This window comes from Glycine max, chromosome 14 (genome assembly GCF_000004515.6).
Source record: "Glycine max cultivar Williams 82 chromosome 14, Glycine_max_v4.0, whole genome shotgun sequence".
NCBI lineage: Eukaryota > Viridiplantae > Streptophyta > Magnoliopsida > Fabales > Fabaceae > Glycine > Glycine max.
This window is the reverse complement of record NC_038250.2, coordinates 33,581,314-33,604,617: the sequence shown is the minus strand read 5'-3', so window position 1 is coordinate 33,604,617 and position 23,304 is coordinate 33,581,314. Positions and strand designations below refer to the sequence as shown.

Sequence of the window (23,304 nt, the reverse complement as noted above, 5' to 3'; positions counted from 1 at the left end):
AAGATGTTCTCTCTTTGGGATTGAGATAGATCACAAGATTGACCTCCAAGGAGCCTTCTAACCATTAAGAGGTCACCTTCTTCATGGGTCTAGACTTCCTCACTAGACTCTTCACCCCTTACTTCATCTTCACTTCCACTAGAGGAAGGGTAAGAAGTAGACTCCTCTTGACTACTATAAATGTCTTGACCCCTCATGATCATGGTTTTCTTTGTGGGGCATTGAGAGGCAATGTGACCTCTCCCAAGACATTTGAAGCATTTAATGTTGCTAGTCCTTTCTTGGGAACTAGTCTTAGGGGTGTATTTCTCTATGGTCTTACCCTTATCTTCCTTGGGTTTTGAAGGTCCAGCCCCTAAAATTCCATGGGCTTGGTCCTTCCTTGGATAAGAGTGAGAGCCATAAGATTTTGAAGAAGGCTTTCTTTTAAGTTGTTGCTCCACTCTTATACAAAGTTGGACTAGCTCATCTAGGTCCCTATATGGAAGGAGTTCAACCTTGTCCCTCACTTCCATATTGAGCCCACTAAGGAACCTAGCTATGCTTGTTCTTTCCTCCTCCCTAAGTCCAGCTCTTAAAAGGAGTAGTTCCATTTGTTGTCTATATTCTTCAACACTCATACTCCCTTGTCTAAGCCTTTGGAGCTTGTCCATAAGCTCCCTTTCATAGTAGGAGGGAATGTGCCTCTTCCTAAGGGCACTCTTAAGATCATTCCAATACTCTACTGGAGGATCCCCATGAATCCTTCGTTCTTTAACAAGGGAAGTCCACCAATAGAGGGCATACCCTTGAAAGCTAAGGGTAGCCAATGGAACTTTTCTCTCTTCGCTAATATGATGGCAAGCAAAGAGTTGTTCAACCTTCATTTCCCAATCTAAGTATGCCTCAACATTATCTTTTCCGTGGAAATATGGGAGGCTAATGTTAACCTCTTGAGGCCTTCTATCCTTTTCTCTTCTTTGGGAGTGATGTTTAGTATGTGAACTATGACGCCCTCTATAATAGTCGCTAAGTTCTTCACTTAAACTCTTGCAAGAGTCATGACTACTATAGGAGGCATGTTTTTCTCTTTTCATTTCTTTCATTATTTTTCTTCTTTCTTCCTCTGTTATTTTCTCTCTTTCATCTTGACTTATTTCTTCCACTCTTTTTTTACCTTTTTTTTTCTCTCTTGTTTTTATTTCCACAACTTAAGGGATCTCAACTCATCTAATATCTTATGCAAGGGGTCCTTAGGAGTAGAACCCTCACCATTAACACTAGATGAAGAATGAAGACTCATGTTGGTTCCTAAGTTATGGTTCTTTCTTGTTGGGGGTTTGAAAACAAAAGTAAAAAGAAACTATGGTTGAAACTAGCCAAAATAAACACTAAAAGAGGTGTGAAAGATAAGGTAAAAACTAATTGGTAAAAGGCAAGCTATCTAGGTGGTTTGACAATGGAGAGTAAAAGAAATAAGCTATGAAAGTAAGCAAGAAATTAAAGTGCAAGAAATGTAAACTAGGCGGATCCTAAGAGTGTTTGGATGACCTCATTTAAGGTTCCCAACAAAACACTCACTATCCTAAGGGAAAATTGCCTAAAATTATTACACACAAATGGAAGTAGGGTGACCTAGCGGAGGCTCCCAACTTACTTCCAATGAAAGACCTTTTTGTTACAAAATTTGAAAGCAAAACAAATTGCCAATTACAAAATTACAAAGAAAAAAAAAGTCCTCAATTGTGGTGGCTATTCTCTCTTTAGTGTTTCACTCAATTTGGAGTGCTTCTTAGTCCAATAGCTCTTAAGGTGGTTGGCCCCTTTCTTCTTGACTCAAATTCTTCAAGATATGGCACCAATCCTCCTTTCCAATTCCCTATATGGCAACTCACAACCAAGGAAACAAAGAGACAAGCAATAACCAAAGACAAAAAAAAAATGAAATGAAAGCTAAACCAATAGAGTTTTAACAAGACAAATTTTCAAGGATTATTCAACAATTAAAGCAATGAAAAGCACAAAAAAGCAAGCTAGGACTCAAAGAGAAACCTAGAATGGCTCTAGAGTAGAGTAGAAAAACTAAAAAAAAAAGACTCAAGAAACCTATAGTTTTGGCACTTGTTTTCACAATAATTTTCAATTTAAATTTCAGAACTAGGATTGGTATAAAATAGGCACCAATTATAGAACAAATTTTGAGCCAAAACAACAAGCACACTTTCCTTTCACTTTTTTTTCCCTGGACACTGATTTGTCTGCCAACTTGTGCGATTTTTCTAATTTTTTCCTTTAATCCAAATCGCTTGGTTCTTTTTTTATAATTTTGGTCCAGATGTCTAGAAAATTCAGTAAAACTTTCAGCTCAAAAAACGTAGTGACCAATTCCCAGTAATTTATACAAGTTCGTATATTCAAGCTGCCAGCACCAGCAATTTCAACCTAGAAATCAAGAGTAGTGTTTATGTTGCTTAAGGCTTGGATAGTTACAATTTGTGTTTGCTTATGCTCAATTATATTGAATAACACAATTCAAGAGAGCTTAAGACTTATTTTGATTCACAAATCCAGCCACAACTCAGCACCACAACTCAACTTCATCATAGGCATCATGTAGGAAACTTAGAAAACAAAAAAAAAAAAGAGTTCAACAACAAGACTACTTCTAGGAATTGATTTAGAACATGTTATGAACTAAATAACATGCATGAATTAGACTCAAAATTCAAAAGATAGGCTAAGAATGACAAGAATACATGAACAAATGTATCTAGAATTCAATCAAGAAAATAAAAATTCAACACAAACTTAGAACATAATGTGACAATTACTATGACTAAACATGACTCTAAGACAACATGGATTAAGTGATTTACACTTAGATTTTTGTGTTTTTTTTTCTAATCAATATTTTGGAAGAAAATTTAGATCTAAGGTTCAGCACAAGAATATTATGAATGAAATTAGAGGGAAATTCAAATTTCACTTGAATTTGAAATTGAATTTGTGGAGCCAAACTTTGGAGCCAAAATTTCACTAATTATGATTAGTGAATTTTAGTTATGGTTCAGCCCACTAATCCAAGATCAATTCCAAGATTCTCCACTAAGTGTGCTTAGGTGTCATGAGGCATGAAAAGCATGAAGGACATGCACAAAGTGTGACTATATGATGTGGCAATGGGGTGTAGTAAGCAAATGCTCACCTCCCCCTCTAAAATTTAATTGGATTGGGCTTCTACCAATTCAATTAAATTTATTTCCAACCACACACATCAAATATCCACTTAGTGCATATGAAATTACAAAACTACCCCTAATACAAAAACTAGTTTAGGTGCCCAAAAATACAAGGGCTGAAAAATCCTATATTTCTAGGGTACCCTACCTACAATATGGAGCCCTAAATACAAGGACCAAATATAATGACATCCTAGTCTAATATGTACAAAGATAATTGGACCCAACCTTGGCCCATGGGCTCAGAAATCTACCCTAAGGTTCATGAGAACCCTAGGGCCTTCTTCAGCAGCTCTAGCCCAATCTTCTTGGAGCCTCTTGCTCATGGTTCTAGTGATTGGTCCCTTCCTAGGGAGGATTGCATCAATAAATGTAACTAGACCCCAATGACTACTACATTAGTACACTCAATGACATAGGTCAATATGGATAAGCAACATGAAAGTTACATGCAATGTGATCTCAGTCATGCCTATTTCCAATTGGTCTAAACTTTATTCTTTATAGAAATCAATCCACACACAACATAAATATTGCAAACAAAATAAGCTTATAATGAAATGATTAACTTCAACTTTATTTCTATAGAAAATTGAAACAACAAAATATTTGTAAACCATAAGATATAGAACATAAGTAAAACTCCCACTCAACTAAGGTACTATTAGGAATTACACCCATATGAGCATTGTGCTCATGAAAAACTTTAAGTCTCATACCTCTAGTAAGTGGATCAGCTAGCATGAAATGAGTCCTTATATGTTCTATACAAATCTATATTTTCTAGATTCTTTATTTAACAACCAAATACTTTATGTCAACAAACTTTTACTTAGTTGAATCCTTAATAAGATCGCTAAGATATTGTCCCAATAAACACTCGATGGCTACTTAATGTTGGCAACAACAGGCAAGCCAGTTATAATAATTTAGCAATCATAAATTCTAGTATGATGTCTCATAGCAAAATATTAACTCCACTAACATGGTTAAATGTAGATCCTTATGTGAAGTGATTGCTATTAAGACATTCTGAAAAAATCAAAGTTAAAATACCCAATGATCTCTAAAGTTCTAGACTTTTGATATGAAAACATGTAGTTTCTTGTTCTCTTCAATTGACGCATAATGCACTTTACTACTTTCTAGTGTTGCATACCAAGATTACTCATATTTCACCTTAGAACTCCCACAAAAATTATTTCAGGACAATAAAAAAAAACTTAAGCATTGTCTAAATTAGAAATGTGTTCATTTGTTGATCAACCATTACGAATCCAAGTATTCCTAAAACTCTTCTTGATAATCTAACTAATGTGTTCTTGGTGGTTATTGGTATTTTATAACGATCCCCTAAAATTCCAACACTTAGGACTATCTATCTTCCTTGGTTTTACAAAGTTTCTCACCCTCTGTCATTCTATCAAAAGGACAATCACCACATGGTCCTGTACATTTACCACACGTCAGAGTACAACCACAACCTGGGCAACCACTATTAGGCCTTGTACCAGGTGGAGACCTCTCTTGCCAGGTAATCCAAATTGAATTTTGTTGATTTTTTCCTGCATTGTCACTGAAAAAATAATTACTAATTGTAATGTAATTGCTATTGCGGGATTGATTTTGGATAGCGTCAGAAGCTATGCAAAGCTTTCTTGTTGGACCTCAAAGCTATGCCAAGGGGAATGAGTCACCATCACCTCATGCAATACACTTTGGAATTGTTGTAGGAGGGCTTAGCAGTTGGGTGCAACTTAGATGCAGAGAGACCTAGGAAAAGGACTGGTAGGGATAGGGGTAGAGGCCATTGACTTTTGTTGTATTGTTGTATTATTAGTATATTTTGATGTATTATGCATAATTATTGTTGTTTTGACATTTTTTTAGTTTATGTTGTGGTTAAATTACTTTTTTTTGGCGTTCAACAATTGTTTAAACAACACGGACCTAGTAACAAGAACTATTTCTTCAATTGATTTATAAAATAAATGTCAACATGAACAACTAAAGAAACACTGATAATACAAACTTTTCTTAAAAAAAGTCCAGTTTACAATTTTTATAAAGTAAAAACAAACATAACTGTATAAATTCACGCATCAGAGCAATGATCTCATCAATAAATCTGGGTTTCCTTAGTTTGCACAATATGGCAAGGACTTCATCTAGAGATCGACCAAAAGTTGCATTCAATTCAATCAGACCTTTGCTACTAAGTTCCAAAAAGATGAAAAATATTTTTCCCACATCATCGTCGCATTTAAGCTCCATACACTCATATTCAATACAACCATCACCTATATAAATAGGTTGGTGGTAAAAAAGGTCAAGTAAAATTTTGTTATCTTCGATGACGTCTGCAATTGTTTTTCTTAAAGCATCAAGCGACATATCCTCACTTATTTTGACGACTTTAGAACCATTTTGACTTGGAACTCTAAAAAATCCTCTTAGATTTCTGGGAATGAAAACATGAATTCTAATTAGAGTTTTGAGGATCCTGGAAATAAAGATTCTAACTAGGGCAAGAAAAGCAATTAGAATTCTAGATCTGGAGATTCTAATCAAAACACCATTTAGAGAAGCAATAGTAACTGGAACACATCAAATGTTTCAAGCGACGATGGTGTAAATGAAGGTTCACATGAAAATTCTATTGGAGTAGGTGGTGGGAACTGGAGAAGTTGTCACCAAGGTATAGGTGGCTCAGACTATTGGATCAAGTGGCCTCGGAATAATTAAGAAGAGGGGGTTGAATTAATTATGAACATGTCTTGACTAATTTAAAATTTATCCTTCTTAATGTTACTAGATTCAATTAGGCTTTACTACTAAGTTTTGAGAAAGTAAAGAACAGAAACAATAACTTAGACAAAAGTAAAGCAGAAATAAAAAGTACACAGCGGAAAAGTAAAGAGTGTAGGGAAGAAGAAGACAAACACAAGATTTATACTGGTTCGGCCACAACCCGTGCCTACATCCAGTCCCCAAGCAACCATCGGTTCTTGAGATTTCCAATAACCTTGTAAAATCCTTTACAAGCAAAGATCCACAAGGGATGTACCCTCCCTTGTTCTCTTTGGACAACCAAGTCGATGTACGCTCCACTTGAACTGATCCACAAGTGATGTATCCTCTCTTGTTCTCAGTATCACAACCCAAGTAGATGTATGCTCTACTTGTACCACAAAGGATGTACGCTCCAATGTGTTAAGACAAAGAATTCTTAGGCAATTAGTCCCTTAAATCTTTGTAAGGGGAAACAAAAGATATCTCAGGTGGTTAGTCCTTTGAAATCTTTTGTTTAAAGGGAAAGGGAAAAAGATATCTCAGTCGGTTAGTCCTTTGAAATCTTTTGTCAAGAGGGAGAAGGGAAGAAACAAAAGAATTCTCAGGCGGTTAGTCCTCTGAATCTTTTGGCAAGAGAGAAGGAATGAAGAAAAAGAATAGTACAAGTTTTTGGTCAATGAACTTTTCTTGAAAGAGAAAGTATTGAACAAAAACTTTTAGAAAGATGAAGAGAAATGAATGAAAGAAATCTGTTATGCATGAAAGGAATCAGTTTTTGAAATTCATGCCATGGTCACATATTTATAATCATTTGATGACTCAAGTTAAAGTTTGTGACTCTTGGCAATTTCTTTAAAACTAGTCACTTTAAAAGTTGTGACTCTTTTGAAAAACTAGTCACTTTAAAAGTTGTGACTCTTTTTGAAAACTAGTCACTTAAAGGTTGTGACTTTTGAAAAATTCTTTCATAGTGTAATCGATTACACATCAACAGATGTGACTCTTCATGTTTAAATTTAAAAATCAAAACGTTTAGAAACACTGATAATCGATTACAAGTATTGTGTAATCGATTACACAAGTTTGAAATGATTTGAAAAAGTTTTATCACAAGTTGTGACTCTTGAAATTTGAAATCTAACGTTTTAAAACATTTGTAATCGATTACATGATTATGGTAATCAATTACAGCTTTGTAAATCAATTTTGAAAGAATGTTGGCTACTGATAATCGATTACTGCCTTCTGGTAATCGATTACTAGAGAGTAAAATTCTTTGGTAAAAGATTTTTCTTTTTGAAAAATTCTTGCGCTATTCAATGTTTTGAAAAACTCTTAATACTTATCTTGATTGAGTTTTCTCTTGATTCTTAAATCTTGAGTCTTGATTCTTTACTTGAATCTTGATCTTGATTATTCTTGAATCTTGATCTTGATTCTTGAAACTCGTTTGACTCTTGATTCTTTAGCATCATCAAAATAATCTTGGAAGACATTGCTTCCACACGAACAAATGTGGCTTTAGAGGTAGAGGAGAATGCAATGGCTTTGGTTGAACAATATAGACAATTTAGACTGTGTCTATATTTAATAGGGTTGGTATGCATGCTAGAAAAAAACAGTGTCCAATCAATATGTCTCGAGAAAAACAGTGTCCAATCAATATGTCTCTAGAAAAGCAATGTTTAGTCAATACGCCTTAAGAAAAACTATGTTCAGTCAATACATCTAAGGAAAAACATTGTTCAGTCAATAAATGCAATTTTGCAGTGTTCAATCAATAAAAATGCAAAATTCCTTTTTTTATTCAATTTTTAAAATACAATGCAACATAATTGAAATTCCATTGTTAATGTTTTTTTATCATAACGAAATCTTGATTTCTTTGTGATAAGGGATAGAATCATGATTTCTTTGGGATAAGAGGGGTGCCAAAGAAAATAATGATGAAATCTTGATTCCATTGTGATAAAATAAGTTAAAGAATATAATTGAGATTCCATTGTGATAAGGGGGTGCAAAAAAAAAAACAATAGAATTTTAATTCATTGTTGTGTCTAGGGGGAAAATTATACAAAAGAATCATGATTCTATTATATATTTTATTGCATAATATACGATGGAATCACAATTCTATTGTGACAAGGGGGGCGAATTTAGTTGTGTAACGAAATCATGATTTCGTGGAAAAGGCATTCTCAGAATAAAAAAGCTATCAGCCCCTTGGTAGGGGCCAATAACAATTCCAATGGGGTCAAGAACAACCCCCTTGTACCACTCTGAAGGTTGCACTCTCAAGCTTTTGTTTTAGGGTGAGCCCCATGATTTTTAGAAAGGTTGAAAAGGAATTGAATCCTACACTCTCATGTGTATTCTGCACCCTCCATTTATGTCTGAAAATACCAAACTATCCTTCCCCAACCCTAAAACTTTCCTATGTGTGGAACTACTCATGACAATAGCTTCTTCACCCGCGACAACAACTTCTCCCACGACTTCACCTTCTTCACGATAGCCTCACAACCTCCTCCTAATGAGTCATGCAGTCGTAAAGCGTCCTCCTGCCTTCTTCCTTCCTTTGTGTGTCACCATTGAAGGTAAGAATGCGATCTAGATCATGATGTTTTGTCTTCCAGAATGATAATTCTAAAATGGTTTTTTTTCAACCATTTTTCTGGAAAAATGATTCTAGAAGCTATATAGTAGCATTATGGAATGACTATTCTAGAATATAGATTGAATTTTGAAATAGGCTTTCTAAAATACATAAAATGTTTATTTTTTAATTTTCAACCATTATTTTTACTATTATGGAACAAGCATTCGAAAAACTATTTTTTACGATCATGGAACACCTATTCTAGAAGCTATTTTTTACTGTAATGGAACACCTATTTTATTTTTTATTTTCAACCACTATTTTTACTATTATGGAATATGCATTCTAAAAACTATTTTTTACTATTATGTAACACTTATTCTGGAAGGTAAAAGCTATTTTTATTGTTATGGAACACCTATTCTTGAAGCTATTTTTTACTGTTATGGAATGCTTATTCTGGAATCTATTTTTTATTGTTATGAAACACTTATTTCGAAAGATAAAACTATTTTTTACTATTATGAAACACCTATTTTGGAAGCTATTTTTTACTATTATGGAACACCTATTCTAGAAGGCGAAAACTATTTATTACTGTTATACAACACCTATTCTAGATGTTACTTTTTATTGTTATGAAACACTTATTTCAAAAGGCAAAAAATGATTTTTACTCTTATGGAATAAATATTTCAAAAGCTATTTTTTACTATTATGAACCACAAATTTTAGAAAGGTATAATATGAAAAGGGTAGTTTAGGAGTTTTAAAATTTGGGAGGTGCAGAATTCAATATGGGAGATGCAGGATTCAAATCGCTGACCCGTCCCGCACAACCCAGTCCACTATTTACCCAATTCCACAAAAATAAAAAATAAAATTTGTGCTGTGTCGTTTCCGAACAAAGTGTCCCAAGTAGTAGCCGCTGAGAGAATGGGTTCCTTGGAAGCCGAAAATAAAACTCTCCGTGGCGCCGAAGAAGAAGAGGATTCTACTTCTACCAAGAAACGCGGCAAGTTCTACGACATTTATGGACCCGAAGTATATTTTCGTATCTTTATTTCCGTATTCAATGCCTGCGTTATTCATTTTATTTTAATTTTTATTCAGAGGAAGATTTTGCTTTCTATGTTTCTGTTCCGCTTTTGGACATTAAGTTTGGACTTTTGTTTTTGATTAAAATGTGGTTTTAATGATGATGAGGTGCCTGTGGCTTTGGGATGGGATACCTGATTTTGAAGTTGTAGTTTGAGTTAGAGCAAAACCATTGGTTTGATTAACTTTTTCACATTGTCTTCTTAGCCGATTCGGGATTGTTTGTGCGATCCAATTGGGGTGAAATGGTTTGAGAGTTTCCAATTTCTAGTTTCCCCCTTTCGTGGGTTTAGGAACTGAATGTTTCATATTTATTCAATGTTTTCATTGATAGATCTTTTAAGTCTATGTTGTTTGTTATGCACGGATAAGTTATAGTCCCATGAAATGCTGAAGTAATACATTGTTATTTGTTAATAACCACACATATATGCACACCAGCGCAGATTAGCACTAATTGGTCACATGGTCTTGTAAATGCCGTCCTAAATTACCATCTACAATAAGTTTTCCTGGTTATGCTTGTGTTTGTTTGTTAATGGGGTTTTGTTTTGTTGGGCATAATTAACCGAAATTGATTAATCTGTTGTGCTTTTGCAGGGCAAGGCGGATGTTGTTTTCAACTCACCAGAAGATAATTCAACTCTCAATCTTAGTGTAGGCTTTTACCACCATTGTTTGACTTGAAATTTGAATCAAAGTAGTTATGAATGGGATTTGTATTGTGAAGCAGGATGTTCAAGGACTTGTAACTTGGGTGCTCGGTGAAGGATTTATGCCGTCATGGGTTTTTATTAAGGTACAGATCATCTTTTATGTCCAAAAATATATTTGCAACAGAAAATATGATAAAATAAATTTTATTTCTAGTTGTTTAGCATGTGTATTCCAAACTGCTTTCGTGGTAGTGGGAACCACGTCAACTGTTTCATGTATCATGTTCATGGGAGTCTTCACCCAATCTAAACAGATTGGGTGGGGGTATTGTAATTGTTTTGTCACTGGAATCACACGAGTCCTGATTCAGTTGTGATTCCGGTGATATCATCACAGATGAATACTGGGAATGCAAGGCAAATAGCCACTGTGGAGTGACAAACCAAGTCTCTGATGGCTGGATGTCACCAAAATCTTGTTGATAGAGAGGTCTGGAACTCAGACGTGCTATACTCACTGTTCAGATGGACCCAGACACAGTGAATTGGTGATCAACACTTGGCGGCACCTGGTCACGCCAACAGTGGCAAGCCTCTGGTGGTTGGGCAGTTTTGCATTGGGGGTGAGGCCCTAGCAGAATGGTGTACCAGATATTTTACCAACTTCCATAGGCAGTTTGTGAAGGGAGGTCCACCGTGGCAGTGCCATAAGGTGCAATGGCGTGTTTATATGGTGTACTTGGCCTTCAGCCATGTTCTGCCATCCGCCATTGATAACACTGGGCAAGGGTGGTGGGAGGTGAACAATGGCAAAGGCAGGGTTTTAAATAGTGTACATTGCTGCAATAGCAGCATAGGGCAGCAGTCATAACGGATCAAATAGTTGGCTGATAGTGGCCTTATTGGATGGGATGTGTTGATTTCAAAAAAAGCCCTCTGAACAGAGATGTTGGGCTTTTTTGGGAGGGCTGTTTTTGGGATTTCAATTTCCAAAAATTACATCTACTGCTGTAATAGTAGTGAAAATGATAAAGAAGACTTGGATTTAGATTGTGATGATTGATGATTCTCATCTAGGAAACTTGTGTTTGACGTTATTTTGGTATTTACGTGTATGTTTTGCTTAAGACAACTATGACTTTTTTGTCAATTATGAATGTCATGAATTTTGAGTAATTTTTATGATTTTGAGTTTTTAAAATTCATATGTATATAATATAGTATACATTGTATAAATAATTTTGTTTAGAATAGCTGTTATCTCGCTATCAGCTATCTCACTAGCGTGTTTGAGGGCAGCTGCTACGTGTCATTATCCGAGATTTGAACACTGGGCAAAGGAGAGAGAAAGCAAACAGATGAATGAAAACAAAAAAAAGTGATTTTTCTTGCTATGATTTAAATACCATTATGAGAGAAATTTTCAGGGAAAAAAAATCCAATTATTGTGATAAAAAAGGAAATAAAAATTTATTCTATTTCCTTACTTATTTCTACCGTTCTATATGTGAAATGAAAAATATATTTTGTTATTTTAATAATTGATCTTACAATTCATGATACTTTTGATTCACTATTCAGCTTTCTGATTTGGAATTTGGTACTTCATATATTCAGTCTCTATGTTTTGCCATGTCTGTCACCCCAATGACCAAACCCTTTTAATTGATGTATCTTAATTTACTCATTCAGTATAATATGCTTTGCTATATAGGACAATCCTTTTATTGGAGGTGTTTTGTGACACATTCTTAGGTCTTTGATCCATTATTGTTATACAAGAGAGAAAGAGATACTTGGAGGTTGCAGATGATCTTATTGCTTCTATAAGTGCATTACTGGAAGGTGTGTTTGATTTTAGGGATGGCTAATGGGTGTTGATTCAAAGTTGGTTAGGGTCAAAGCATTTGCTTGAAAGGCTTAGTTTGATTCCTGTTGCCAATAATCTTCTTTGGTATACATGATCTGTAAATACCACTAATAAGCACCTACTAAAGGTGGTGGCATGACTTGACCATGTAATGGGGTACTCCCTCCCCCTACTTACTAGATGATAGTAGTAATGATGGATATAGACAGTGAACATTCTAAACAGCAGACTTTCTCTGTTTCACTAGTAGTGATCTGAGTTTTCATATATTTATTTTTAATTATTCTGCTACATTTTGCAGTAAAATGTTCCATATCTTCATCCTATTCTCAATATTACTTGAATTATGGACCATGCAATATAGTGGTTCTGCTTAATATAATTTGCTGGGGGCATTTAACAGGCTTTGATTTTGTCTCACATGACTAGTTTTTGTTAGTTTAACAAAAAGACAAGTTTCTCAATCTTTTATGCTTCTTAAGCTAGAATGTCATTAAACTTGGAAATTGATGTTAGACTACCCTAAAAAGCTTTAAGATTAAATACATGTTGGCCAATTCTGTACATCCAAATAATGAGTTGATCACTCTTGTCAATTTAAAATAGCAAGACCTTCCATTTGTACCCTATACAGCATCTCACATTTTATTTTGCCACAATCTCTAATGCAGCACTCTCTTGATTTTTCAGAATAAACCTCTTATTCCCAAAGTGGTTATGCTCTATGTGCCAGGCCTGGACGCAGCTTTGTTCTTGTCGCAGTCTAAAATGCTTCCCAGATTAAAAATTTTCTGTGGCAAACCAAGGGCAGTCCTAGCTCTTAGGTCTGTGGAAAATGTATTTACTTGTTCTTTCCTTCAAAATGTCATTCCTTTGCACTTAAATTTTTCCTTTTTTTCCTGGCTAGCTGTGTATCAGATGGTATGCAGACGATAGATGCACTCCTAACATGCAAGATGAAAAGGAAAAGGGACGAGAATAGTTCAATTATGAGGAAATCTGCTCTGACATCTCAACAAGGTTTTCATTATTCAAACTAATACATGCAAATCTCTTTTGGTAGGGAAAGTAGGTCTTGAATTTGAGGTTCTTTAGATAAGTTAATGGTAAAAAAGTTCCTAGTGGCACTATCTTAAATGTTGTCAATAATGCTATTTGGACTGCCATGCTGTTTTTATACTCTCCCCAGTCAAAGTACAAGAGTACAATAACTATGGCTGGAAGCCTGGAAGTCCTCATATAGTTGATATCAGTCCCTGTATTTTGCCTTCTGATTAATTCTAAAAAAGTGTTGTATCACAGCAAACAAGAAATAACATTAATCTGGAATCCTTTCTGCTAAATTATTGTGTATAGTTGATGCATGTTGGCTGACTGAGTTGAAAAGTAAGCTATTAAATTTTGTAGGAATGGCTTGTCTTTTGGTTTGTATATCTGTAATATTTAGGGGGTGGGGAAGAGATCAAATTTCTCACTATACTTGACATAACCTTGGCAATGATGGTTCATGATATTTCCTCATTAATACTTTGTAATATTTGTGTGTATATGTTTACATGATTGTTAATGATCTAGAATGGAATACTAGTTAAGTCTGTAAGGAAAATAGGCTCCATGGCAGTGGGATTTGTTCTGACTTCTGATATACATAGTTTAATATTCATTTGTCATTATTTTGAAATTACATTGATTGCTTAGACCAGTGATATATGTTTTGTAACTTTCCTCATGGTTCACTCTTAGTTGTGATGTATGTTCGTGAGATTTCACTTCTATGCTTAATTGATAACCCTTTAGCATTTTCTCTTAATTTTGAATGCATTTTAAGATCCCTACAGTTTAAATAAAAATAAGTCTTGAATCTGAGAATTCAAATACAAGTGAAGGCTAGTGTGCTGCTTTTACCACATGGAGCTACTTCATTTGAGTTGTTCTCTTGCTAGCCACAAACATGATTGCATCGCTATCATTCCATTGCAATTATATAACCTGTAACCTATATAATTTAGTCACTTTATGCAATGCTGAAGAAGGTTGTTGTGATACAGACAGTCTATCGTTTAAGGAGCTTACAAAAGACATACCTTTCCCTGTTACATACTATACACTAACAGAGAAAGAGTTGGAAGAGAATGGATATTCTGTTAATAAGCCAGGTGATTTTTACCATGCTACTACCAATTATATATGTTAATTTGTATAAACATTTGCTTACTGGGCAAGTTTTTTATTTGGCCGGTTTACTACAGGTTTTCTTTCTACTTTGCCCGCACCTTCGGGATCTCCTTTTTATGATATGTTGGCACTTGATTGTGAGATGGTAAGTCTATCAATACCAGTTTGGTGTAAAATGCTGTTTTTATCATTTAGAAATGAAGTTCTAAATGATGATAAACTTATCAGATTTTTGTTAGTCCAAGGAAGCAAGTTTCTCTGTTTATGGAAATATGTTCATATTGTGTTACTCCCTATACTTGTAGAATATTTGTTTACTAGAGTGAGATTAAACTTGTTTAAAATGGTGATTCATGAGTCACAAATCACAATGTCAGAGGGTTCTCATGTAGAATTTTCTTTCAAATTCCTAATCTACTAGAGAGTGATATCAGTTTTTAAATAATGAAGCTTAAAAGTTTATACAAACTTTTCAAATTTGGACATCTTTATATCCCCGACATTTCATTTCATTTTTTTTTAATTATCTTGAACTCATTTATCTCAATGCATTGCATCGTTAATTGGGATTTTTTTTTTGCTCAGCAAAAATAGATAATTATATTATATGCAGAGTACTGGGGTACTGAGAATACAAACGATAGAGATATACACAGCTGGTACCACATACTTTCCTAGAGGTTCATATTAGGGACCAGCTGGACCCAAGCCTAGGATTACACCTGTGGTGCATCTACTACAGCGAATCCTAGCATGTACCCTCCTTTCCTATTTACCCAAAGGCATCTCCCTGCTGAGAGGACCACTGGTTGTAGTGCACTGTAAAGTCTTTCTCCATAACCTTAAGCCATGACCATAATAGGAGAAGTGCATCATCCAACACTTTACTTGTGTTGAAAGGCTGGCTCTCAAATACTGTTTTATTTCTATGTTGCCATATGGTCCATGTGAGGGCTACCCACCAGCATTTCCATCTTGTAGCCTTAATACGACCAACATTCCCATTGGTATGTTGCATAAAGTGTTCCTTCGGGTTCTGTGGGAAAGCAGCCTCTTTTTTCACCCATGACAGTGATTCCCACCAAAGGGGGAGTATTTTGCTGCAGTGGAAAAAGAGGTGTGTTGCATTCTCCTCCATATTGTTGCACAATGGACACATCAAGTCAGTTATCCCCACTTGTCTCCTCCTCAAGTTGACCTTTGTTGGTAGCCTGTCTCTAATGAGCCTCCATGCAAACGTCGCTGCTTTAGGTGGTATCCTAAGTTTCCATAATTCCACGAAAGGCCCATTATCTATGTCCCCCCTTGTTGCTTCTGACAGTATGTCGTATGCTGATTTTGTCGAATATTTTCCACTCAGGTCAGCCCTCCAGACCCATGAGTCTGCTCCATGCTGCTGTATTGTTAGCATTGCAGTTTCCTGTATGAACTCTGCAGCCGTTGTAGCTTCATTATCAAACAGGTTTCTTCTCCAACTGAAATTCCATTCCCATCCTTCATCATTATGATTCCCCATGAGGCTAATTGTTTGCTGTTGTTGATTAGAGATCTGGTACAGATTAGCATATTTTACCATTAGTTGTCTGTCCTCAATTGTCCATGTGACTTCCCAAAATTTAATCTTGTCTCCACAACCCACCCTCCATTGTATGTGCCCTTTGAGTGCTGCTGTCTGTTGTTGTTGATTAAGCAACTTAAGATCCTTCCACCAGTGTGAGTAATAGCTGCTTCTTCTTTGGTTATCTAAATGTCTCCACCCACCATACTTTGAGATTAGTATTCTGGTCCACACCTCTCCATCATGTTGAAAAATTTCCCATCTCCACTTTCCAAGTAGTGCTGTATTGAACATCCTCAGGTCTTTTATGCCTAATCCTCCTTTGTCTTTTGGAAGACATAATGTTTCCCAATTGACCCACGCGATCTTTTTTTGCTCCGAACCTCCTCCCCAAAGGAATCTGCGCTGAATACTGACTAGCTTCTCTATTATTTTATTGGGAACCCTGAAAAATGAAAAGAAATAGATTGGAAGCGCTGTTAGGACTGCTTTTATAAGAGTGACTCTCCCTCCCAAAGAAATGTGTCTCTGTTTTCATTTAGCTAGTTTTGTCTCACACTTCCTAATAATAGGATCCCAGATCTCCCTACGGTTTGGGTTTACCCCAATTGGAATGCCAAGGTAGGAGAAAGGCATAGGCAACATGCTACAATTTAGGAAATCAGCAGCCTCCTTGCACCATTGTTCAGACTTGCAGATTGCCCCAAACTTGCTTTTTGCAAAGTTGATTTTGAATCCTGAAGCTAGTTCAAAACACCTGAGACTTGTTTTTACAGCCTTCACATTCTCCATAGTAGCCTCCCCAAAGAAGATGGTATCGTCCGCATATTGCAGGATACTAACAGGCTCCTTATTTTTCCCCACTAGGAAGCTGCTAAAGCGTTTTTTGTCTACAGCCTCCCTCATCAAGCCAGTTAGGCCTTCTGCAGCAATATTAAATAGCAGGGGAGCTAGTGGGTCCCCTTGCCTAAGGCCTCTTTGTGGATAGAATTCGTTAGTAGGGCTTCCATTAATCAAAATAGACAGCGATGCTGAATGAAGACATCCCAAAACCCATTGTATCCATTTTGGGCAAAAGCCCAGCCTCCCCATCATGTATGTTAGGAAATTCCATGAGACGGAGTCGTAGGCCTTTTCATAATCCACCTTAAACACCAGGCAAGGTTTTTTGCACCTTTTTGCCTCCTCCACCACCTCATTAGCAACCAGTACAGCATGCAGCAGGTGCCTTTCTTTTATGAAAGCCATTTGTCTCTCATCAATGATGTTTGGCAGCACCTTTTTCAGTCTATTTGCAAGGATCTTGGCCACTATCTTATAGATACATCCTATTAATGAAATAGGCCTATACTCGTTGAGAGATTGTGGATCTTTGATCTTGGGGATTAAGGCAATGAAAGATACATTATAGCCCTTTGGAAAATGACCATTGACATGGAATTCGTCAAGGAAACGGCTGATATCAGGTTTTAGCAGCTCCCAGGAGTGCTTGATAAACTTAAAATTTAGACCATCCGGTCCAGGGCTTTTGTCACTACCACAATCCCAAACAGTTGCCTTTATTTCATCCTCCTGGAACCTATCCACCAGCATCTGATTTTGCTGCTGCCCTATCCCACGAAATCTGGCCCCATTCATTGCAGGTCTTTCATAGTTCGATTCACTAAACCTGAGTTGGAAAAAGTTGCGAACTTCCTCTTTCACAATGATTGGTTCTTCAACCTATAACCCTTCAATCCACACACCTTTTACTGCATTATGTCTGTGGTTATAGTTCATGATCTTGTGAAAGTATCTTGGATTGCAGTCCCCCTCCTTAATCCATTTTGTTCTAGCCATTTTTCTTAGCAAGGATTCATGTGCTTGAGCAGCAGTCCACAAGTCCTCCTGTATCTTTTTATGAGATGACAGCTCATGGGGGGTCAGTTGTCTGCCACTGCTGCCAGCTTCTAGATTGTTTAGCTCTTTCTGAAGTTGTTGCACCCTCTTAGATGTATCTCCAAATTGCTCTTTGTTCCATTGCTTCAGCCTTTCCTTAAGCTTCTTGATTTTTTCTTTCAGCGAATAGCCCCCCATCCCCTTGGCTGTGTGCTCAACCAGCTCCCCTTGACTATATTTTGGAATGTCTTATCCTTCAACCAACAGTCTAGAACCCTGAACGGTTTGTGTCCCCAATCAACATTTTTTGCTCTGAGTAGGATAGGGCAATGATCCGAGAAATTTCTATCCAAGATGTACTGTGTACTTCCTGGCCATTTTGACACCCAATCGTCAGAAACAAGGAACCTGTCTAGCTTACTTTTTGCAGTCCCATTCGGTCAGATCCATGTGAATTTTCTGCCAACACTTGGCACTTCTTCAACTTCTAATTTTGATATCCACTCGTTGAACTCTGAAATACTGTGATGATCCCCCTCTCTTTGTGACATGGTCAGCCTCTCAGCCGGGTGTCTAATGCTGTTAAAGTCCCCCAAAATACACCAGGTTCCATCTGTTTGAAGTTGCTTAAGCTGCCTGATAGATGCCCATAGTGCTCTCCTGACGACAGCCTCACATGGTGCATATACATTCACAATAAATATTTTCTGCATCTCTTGAGTCCACACACCCTCTAATAGAATAAAACCCCTGCCTGTGAATCTCCTCTCTACCTTAAACATACTGTCATTCCAAACACACAACAGTCCACCAGCTGAATTTATGGCAGGGTATATTTCCCAACTCAATGCTGTGTCTCCCCACAAAGCTTGACATACTGCTCTGTCTATCTTTTCTTTCTTGGTTTCTTGTATACACAGCAAGTCAACATGATGCTGTGATACTAATCTTCTGATTGCTGGCCACTTCACCCCTCTCCCCAGCCCTCTGATGTTGTAGGATAGAATATTCATGGTGGGGTGGTTCTCTTTCCCAATACTGCTGCCTCCTTCCTGTCTCTGAGCTCCATTGACTTAATTTTGTCAATGATATTTGGTTCCTCTGCCCCGCATGTCATTCCCAGGTCTTTTACCATTTCCCATTGAGCAATTGCCTCTTCTAACAAGTTATTATTGCTATTATTCCTGGTTTGTATTGAGTTCCTTTTTTCAGGCTGTGAGTCAAGGTCCTCTGGGCCTGAGTCCGATGGGAGCTGTTGGCTTGTGCCTCTATTATTTGATGTTTGCAGTTCCATTTGTATCTGTTGTTGCTTGGTCAAAGTTGTCATGTCTTCAGATACATTTGTGTGACTGCTTGTTTGGGCCCCTTTCTTTCTGCACCCCTTACCCCTTGAATACACCTTTCATGCACTTCCTGTTTCCTGTTGGTGCTGATGATTGTTAGCACTACAGCCCTGTGGTTCTGCTTCTATTACATCACTAGTGAGGCCTATGTTGTTTTCAGGCCCAATAGATACCGTAGCTGGAGCAAGTGGGGTTTTGAAATAAAGGTGCCGTGTCTCAGGGGGGCATTTAATGCCTTCCTCATTTTGGGCATTTGCACAAGCCCTTTTGTTTTCCTGTAATATGCCTTCCGTGCTCCCCTTTCTCCCCCTCCTGCTGACATCACTTTCTAGTTTGGTATCAGCCTTGTCCGTATCTTGCTGGTTGCATGTTTCCTTTTCACTGCTACATGCAGGTAGTTCCGACAGAGGGTCTGGTGCGACCCCTGTTTGGTTGCGTTTTGTGCCATTTTTCATTGGATCCTCGAGGGTTGGGCCATATGGGTCTTTGCCCAGTGGACCATTGATTCCTATGCATCCGCTAGAGACCCTGTCAGACCGAGGGTCAAAACAGCCACCGGTATGTTCTTCGGCGGTTAACCTCGTCGAGAGGTCGCTCAGTCGCGAGATCGGTGTGTCGAGGCCGCTATCGTCAGACGATATTTCATTTGATGGGCTGAGCGTGTGTCGGCGACGTCGCTCGTACAGGCCTTCTTCCGTGGAGGTCTCCTCCACCATGTAGACTACGGACGACACACCATGGATGTCAACAGTTACTGAATGGTGTATTGTCGGGCTCCACGGGGTTCTAATAAGGACCCTAGCCCTGTTGAGCCGCCGAAGTTCTTCTACTTCATCGTCAACGTCCACCAAATCACCCACTGTTGCCACAATCTTCCGGATATATCTAATGTCCCATGCGGCGATCGGTATGCCCCAACAGTGCATCCATACCAGCCTGTTTCCCGGTCTCGTCTCTGGCTTCCATCTCTCCAGGGAATAAAACAACGATGTACCCTTGTCTATTTCTTCAGTGTTTAACTCTTCTGCCTTTGCGTCTGGAAGACCAAGGAGAATGACCTTGTTATCTCCTAGGTATATAGGCCTCATGTCGGACCCTAAAATCCACACTATTTCGTCTTCAAGCCTTTCGAATATCTCTAGTTTCTTCAACCTTCCCACCCATGCGTCCTTGTACCATTTGTCCTCCTCCTTCGGGATGTCTAGTTGAACCGAGGAATGTGATCCTCCTTGTCTGACTTGAGCTGTGGCTGTGTTCTTGCGTTGCCCTGCATTCCTTGAGTGTGTCGCCAATATCTCCGCGTATGTCCTTGTGGGTGCCGTGATATGGGATGTTGTAGTTGGTATTGCCTTCGTCCCTTCATTCTTCTTTTGGCTGATCCCCTGCCTTCTGTGGTTGATTTTGCCTTTTTCCAGCTTTCCTCTCGCATACTTTGGTATGTTTACATGCAGCTTCAATCCCCCGATGATGGTATTATCAAGTTGTCTTTCGAGTCTACTCACATCAGACACTCCTTTAAATCTCACGAACCCATACCTCCTTCCTCCTTTGTTCCTCTGTTTAGATATGAATATCTCCCTCACATCCCCCCATTTTTTGAAATGGGTCCAGAGCTCCGCCTCTTGTACATCCTCTGGGAACCTCGTGAAGTAGAATGAGGTTATGTCCGCTCTGTTCCGCCAGTTTGAATATGGATGATTGGCATGTTGTCGTTGCCTAACTCCCCCGTAGCTTTGTCTAGGATCCTTTCTCTCAGTGGATTCTACTCTCAGATTACCTCTCCCTCTCTTCCTCACCGTAGTCCATTCCCTTTCTCTCTCACTCCCTCTCTCTGTCACTCTCTCTCTGATTCTTTCACTCTGATCTTTCTCTCTCCCTCTTTCTCTCTCTTCTTTCTCTCTCATACTGAATGTTGGAAGGTACCTAATTGATATCGTTAATTGGGATTGACCATTGATGCACCAAATTTCACTTAGACAATAATACTACTGGATTCATTTCATATTCATGAAATTTAAATGGAGATAACTTGTTGAATTTGGTGGGAAGTGAGAAATAGAGAGATGGAGAGAGAGATAGGTATTGGTTAGGTGAAATTGATTGATTATACAACTTGGGTTATGCAGAATGTTCAGATTCTTACTAGACTAGATGGGGACTATTTCCAATGCAAAGAGTAAATGGGTTCTACTTCCTAAATACTAATTCCAATGAAAACTAAATGCATTTAACATTGCTGAAAATTATATTGACTGAGGTTTTATTGGAATACATAGGCAAAGTTGTAAGTAACTTCATTCTATATTGAGACAAATTAAAGTAGTTATGGCATTCTTTTTACGGATATCCTGTACATATGTAATTTGATCAATGTTCATTTTTTTTCTCATTTGCTTAGTGCATAACAAGTGAAGGTTTTGAGCTGTCAAGAATTACTTTAGTGGATGTCAAAGGACAGGTATTTACTGAATTTATTTTCTGAACTAGTTTGTAAAGTGAATGCATTTACTACTGATTTTAAGAGGAATGGTCGTTAGTTTTAAAAGTTCAATAAATAGTTATCAATATTTTAATTCTTTATATCTTGTGTTTGTTTCTATGTATCTATTTCCATTTGGCATGTCTTTCCTTCCTGAAGCTTGTTGAACTTGTAAGCATAGTTATCAATCTCATCCTAAGGTGTTTAGCGACCAGTCCCAAAAATGCTATAGTGTGATAGTGCATGGCAGAATGACCACTCTTTCGAAGTTTATAAATACAAATTAACTTATTTAACTACTCTCACACACATATATGCTCAGAAATAAAAAAATATTTACCTAAAAATGTTAATGAATAATATTCAAAATGGTAGTTTGGTCTAAAAATAATAGAACGCATGAGGATACCCTGCCTGCCTGCCACTCTGAACACGACATGGAAAGAAAGTAAGAAAAGAGAAAACACAACACAGATGCTGAAAAAAAATGGGATTGGCCTGAAATGGGGCCAAAGTGCTGGGTCAGTGGCCTGATATGGAAGTCAGCCTTAGCCAAGTTTCTTGGTCTCAACTCTCAAATACCAGCCAAGTGTCAAAGAAAGGTGTGCTATTCTCAAATCAGATGTCAAACATCGGGAAATGACAAAAATACCCAAAAAGGCTTGGATGTCTCACAAAATAAAATGGATAAATAGGGGATTTTTCCCTGTGAAAGAATAACATCTGTAAGGTCTGTGATTTTCCATGGTAGCAGCCGCGATTTGCGTGCACGACTCCGCTCCTTCAAAAGACTTTGTGACAGTTAATAAATAGCTTCCCAAGGCTGCTCCTTTGCAATAGTGTGCTATTGATAACTGGGAAGTTGTTTCATGAGAACCTTTTTTCACGAAACTCTATTATGATTCCCATCATTGCTTATTCATCGATTTATTGTCTTTTGGCCATTATGTTGCATCGTAGCATTTTTCTGCAGAAGATTTAATGCTATTGCAGAGAGATTCTGTTTTGGTTGTTTTTTTATTATGTCTCATTTTTAATCTTTAAGAAATTGAAGTAGCCATTTTATATATTGAGACTTGGCCAACTCTTTAAAATTGGTAACATTTACTTGCACAGTGATGGCTTCTTTTCTAATATTTATCTTTTCAGGTTTTGATAGATAAGTTGGTTAAACCATCAAATGCCATCACTGATTACAACACAAGGTAAGCTGTTTTTGGAGTATCAGTCAATGTCCCTAAATAAGTTCGTTATTTAATATTAGAAATTAAAAAAGTCATTGCTAAATAGATTTTAGCATCTTCTATGTTAGTTACTCATAAGTCATATGTTGATAAAACTAATCAACACCTATATTATCAAAATTTGAGTCCTTATTCTTGAATGTGAGGACATGTTAGCGTATTTTTCCATGTAACACATCATGGCTTCACCATTATTCAGCACTTATTATTATATTTTAAAAAATTCTTAAATTATTAATTGTTTTCAAATTTTCCTTTTGCATTAAGAAAGTTTCCTCTCAAATCTCAGCTTTAATTCCGTTTAAATTTACATTTTTATTCTAAAATTTCCTTTTTGATTTTAAATCTCAAATACTTATACTCTCAAATTAATTATTTTCATTGTTTTTAATA

General features: G+C 37.1%; 1 protein-coding gene across 1 annotated transcript in view; it reads left to right on the top strand.

Moving 5' to 3' along the window:
- Positions 1 to 9,497: 9,497 nt before the first annotated feature.
- Positions 9,498 to 23,304, top strand: part of LOC100796963 (small RNA degrading nuclease 5) — a 29,441-nt gene continuing 15,634 nt past the window's right edge. Inside the window, exons 1-9 of the mRNA XM_003544683.5 lie at positions 9,498 to 9,654; positions 10,309 to 10,365; positions 10,442 to 10,507; positions 12,925 to 13,058; positions 13,142 to 13,254; positions 14,283 to 14,390; positions 14,484 to 14,554; positions 21,587 to 21,646; positions 22,817 to 22,872. Coding sequence (XP_003544731.1) covers positions 9,547 to 9,654; positions 10,309 to 10,365; positions 10,442 to 10,507; positions 12,925 to 13,058; positions 13,142 to 13,254; positions 14,283 to 14,390; positions 14,484 to 14,554; positions 21,587 to 21,646; positions 22,817 to 22,872 — 773 coding nt within the window. The 5' untranslated portion in view covers positions 9,498 to 9,546. The remainder of the gene's footprint in view (positions 9,655 to 10,308; positions 10,366 to 10,441; positions 10,508 to 12,924; positions 13,059 to 13,141; positions 13,255 to 14,282; positions 14,391 to 14,483; positions 14,555 to 21,586; positions 21,647 to 22,816; positions 22,873 to 23,304) is intronic.